General features: G+C 49.6%; 1 protein-coding gene across 1 annotated transcript in view; it reads left to right on the top strand.

Moving 5' to 3' along the window:
* CACHD1 (cache domain containing 1) overlaps nt 1–3,252 on the top strand; it is a gene marked incomplete at its 5' end in the record, with an annotated part of 257,365 nt that overhangs the window by 227,021 nt on the left and 27,092 nt on the right. The window contains 2 exons of the mRNA XM_004699368.3: nt 661–842; nt 1,612–1,722. Of these exons, the coding sequence (XP_004699425.2) occupies nt 661–842; nt 1,612–1,722 (293 nt within the window). The remainder of the gene's footprint in view (nt 1–660; nt 843–1,611; nt 1,723–3,252) is intronic.

Genomic DNA, 3,252 nt, shown 5'->3' with positions numbered 1-3,252 from the left:
CCCCCCCCCCCCACACACACACACAGTGCTGCTAGTGGACTCCCTCCTTCCACCAGCCCAGGAGGGCTTGCAGGCAGCAAACCTTTGAAGGGGGAAGCCCAGCTCGGGATCCAGGCCTCTCAGCTGGAGAGCTCAAAGCCGGGCGTGCCGCCCCGGGAAAGCTGGTCAACACTGGATGAAGAAGCCCTGGGGCACGAATGAAGGACGTCTGTTCAGATCTCGGGTGCACTAGGGTTTGGGCGGTAGGGGCTACGCTTGGGAAGCCAGTGGAAATTGCCCAGCCCGCTGTTCCCTGGGGAAAGACGGAAAGGGCCCATCCCTGGCTGGGGGGAGAGAGAGGGTGACGCATCTCGAGCACCCACGTCATTGTCCTCCGTGTGTGTGGTTCCATGCCCCGGGCGAGTACGGGGTGACCCCCTCCTTGGCAGCAGACACCGTGCTAGGACAGATGACTGCGTCCTCACACATGGGCCCACTCTCTGCTTCAGGGGGCTTTGTTTTCGCGAGTTAGGCCGCATCCATCTGCTGCTGCGGACAGGTTGTTAAGGAGTAATTGGGCTTGGCTTCTCTGCAAGGGCGCTTTGGGAAGCCCTGCCAGCAGCCAGCGGCTTTCCTGCGAGTCTTAAAGGGTCCCCCGCTATGTCTTCCTTTGTTCCCCAGTTCTCTGTCAGAAATGAAGTCATGGCTACCAGCCACGTCACAGATGAATGGATGACACAAATGGAAATGAGTAGCCTGAACACTTACATTGTCCGCCGTTACATAGCAACACCCAATGGCGTCCTCAGAATTTACCCTGGCTCCCTCATGGACAAAGCGTTTGATCCCACTCGGAGACAATGGTGAGTCTGAGGGGCTTCCTTTGTCAAAGATTAACGCCCCCTCCCCACCAGATCCTGGAGAGACACGTATATGCTATCCAGAAACGTCAAGCAGTTGCACTAACGAAGACACTCTCGTGGCAGTGGGCACGGGTTCTGTTTTATTTTTTTTACCTTATTTTTAATGCACATGAACATCAGCTCTGTGGCCATTTCAGTTCTGAGTGTGGGGGTCCACGTCCAGTGTCCCATGGTGGATTTAATCTGCACACGTGTAGCTACTTTGCAACCCACGTGCCCTGTGAAAAATGACCACATGCCGACTCAGAGATGTCCTTTAACTCCCGGGGCTTTGTGTTAACTCTGGTTTCAGAAGCAAAAGCTAGCCAGGTGGTGTCGAGACTTGGGCATAGAAACAGGATCTCTTGTTTTGTGCTGCTTAGCAACTGAGTCATTCAGGAGCCGGCCACGCTTCCTGCCGTCTCTCTACCCCATTCCTAATCCAGGTGCTTTTTGATGGGCCCACCTGGGTTTACTTGGACTTCACGCATTAACTCGCCTCTGTTTTAGCCTGTCGAACGAACGCCTGCATAGCTGAGCTGATGCTAAGCGCATCCGAGTCCCGCGTCAGTTTAGATTTCTCCATCTCTGTTGTTCGTGGTCCAGTCGGGCATAAAAGAAAAGACCTTTTTTAAAAACTGTGATGTAGCATAGACACAGTTTATCATCGTTTTCACTGACATTTAACTGAACAGTTATTCATCCCCCGCCTTTCTTTGATCTCCCTCAGGTATCTCCATGCTGTGGCTAACCCAGGCTTGATTTCTCTGACTGGCCCTTACCTGGACGTTGGAGGAGCTGGCTACGTAGTGACCATCAGTCACACAATTCACTCTTCTAGGTAATAGCTTAATGAGTTGTTTTGGGGCACTTCGTAGACATATTAGGGATATTTTTGAAGTATTTGAGTAGGAGGCAGCAGGGAGTAATGGCAGAAACATTCTTTTGGGACAAGCGGAGATTTGGAGTTCCTTTAGCTGCAATGCTACATTACTTGAGCTTCCCCTGGCATCTGGGAAATGGGCCCAAGACCAATGTAGAAGGTTACCTGTGAAAGACTCCTAGCCCAGCTCTTCCTTGGCACCCGTGATGAGCATTGTGAAAAAGAAGAAGATATTTCAAATTCAGTGGCCTGGTTGGTAGACATGCCGACCTTATACTGATCAAAGAAAAAGCAACAGGAGCCTGATTGATCATTGTCAGAAAGCATTTTCCAAAACCAGGAGCATCCCTAGTGAAGAAAAGCCACAGTGTCCCGTGGATGTGGGCCAAACGCTTCAGGATTGTGTAGGAGTTTGTTTTTTGTGTGGATCTTCTTTTTCCCTTTGTCCTTGTCTTGTCTCTTGAGGGGAAAAAAGTAATGGATTTTCTAGGACTACTATAAAATGTCAATATCACTGTGGACATAGAAGAAATCTTGCTTTGTGAGTTCCGTTCCCGTCAGTGTTTAAGCCACAAACATCAGTGGGATTTTGGTGGCGAAGCAAGTCACAATTGTTTTCATCCATCCGTCCATTCATTATACAAATAACTCTGCGTGTCCCTAGCAACCAAGCAAGGCTGTATTTTGAATGGTACCTGAAGCCGTGCCTTAACATTTAGAGCAGCAGATTTTCTTGCTGAACTGTTTCTCGCCGGTGCTCATTATCTGTCAGGAGATTGGCACCCAGTAGAATTCACTGGGCACAGGAATGGGGAAGTGTGTGGTGTGGAATTTCAGTCACATGACCTCCGTCTCCATGAAGTGTGGAGCCCTGCAGCCACTGAACATGAATTCCTCTCAGGGGCGCGGTAGCGTGGCTGTTCACGTCAGCTGCTTCCATCATACAGTGTTTCACATATAAACAAGGAAACCCTTCAAGGTTTTCGTTAACAGACTATCTGTCGGGCACGCATCCACTAATGTCTGAGCAGCAAGACTTGTCATCCTGCCCACTTATGCTAATCAGTTAAGAAAAAGGAGATGGTAGTAGTTACTCTGAGAGGACAGCAGTCCCCTGGGTCCTTGATGGCGCCGAAATGTGGCAGACTGGAGTATTTTAAACATGTGGGTACAGTAGTAGGTGGGGGGCAGGCAACAACTCACTTGGGTCTCAGTTTGTAGGTTTCCTATCAGAGTTGCCTCAACCTGATCATTTGTCATTAAGAAAATTAAACTTCCCTTCTAGGCACGGCTCTCTCAGAAGGCATGCATTTTTATGTTCACATGTATACGTGCACCTCTTTTGTTTGTTTGTTTCTGTTACCAAGAAGCTTGACTTTTAAGAATTGCCAGTACAAACAAGGAAAAGGCCTGTTGGTAGATCAAGGTCTGTGTGTTGATCTTTAGGAGCGTTTTCTAGACGGGGTGCCACGCCCTGGCCCCAGCGTC

This window comes from Echinops telfairi, unplaced genomic scaffold (assembly GCF_000313985.2).
Source record: "Echinops telfairi isolate 266 unplaced genomic scaffold, ASM31398v2 ScPeMD7_443;HRSCAF=831, whole genome shotgun sequence".
Lineage (NCBI taxonomy): Eukaryota > Metazoa > Chordata > Mammalia > Afrosoricida > Tenrecidae > Echinops > Echinops telfairi.
This window is presented reverse-complemented; position numbering and strand designations above follow the sequence as displayed.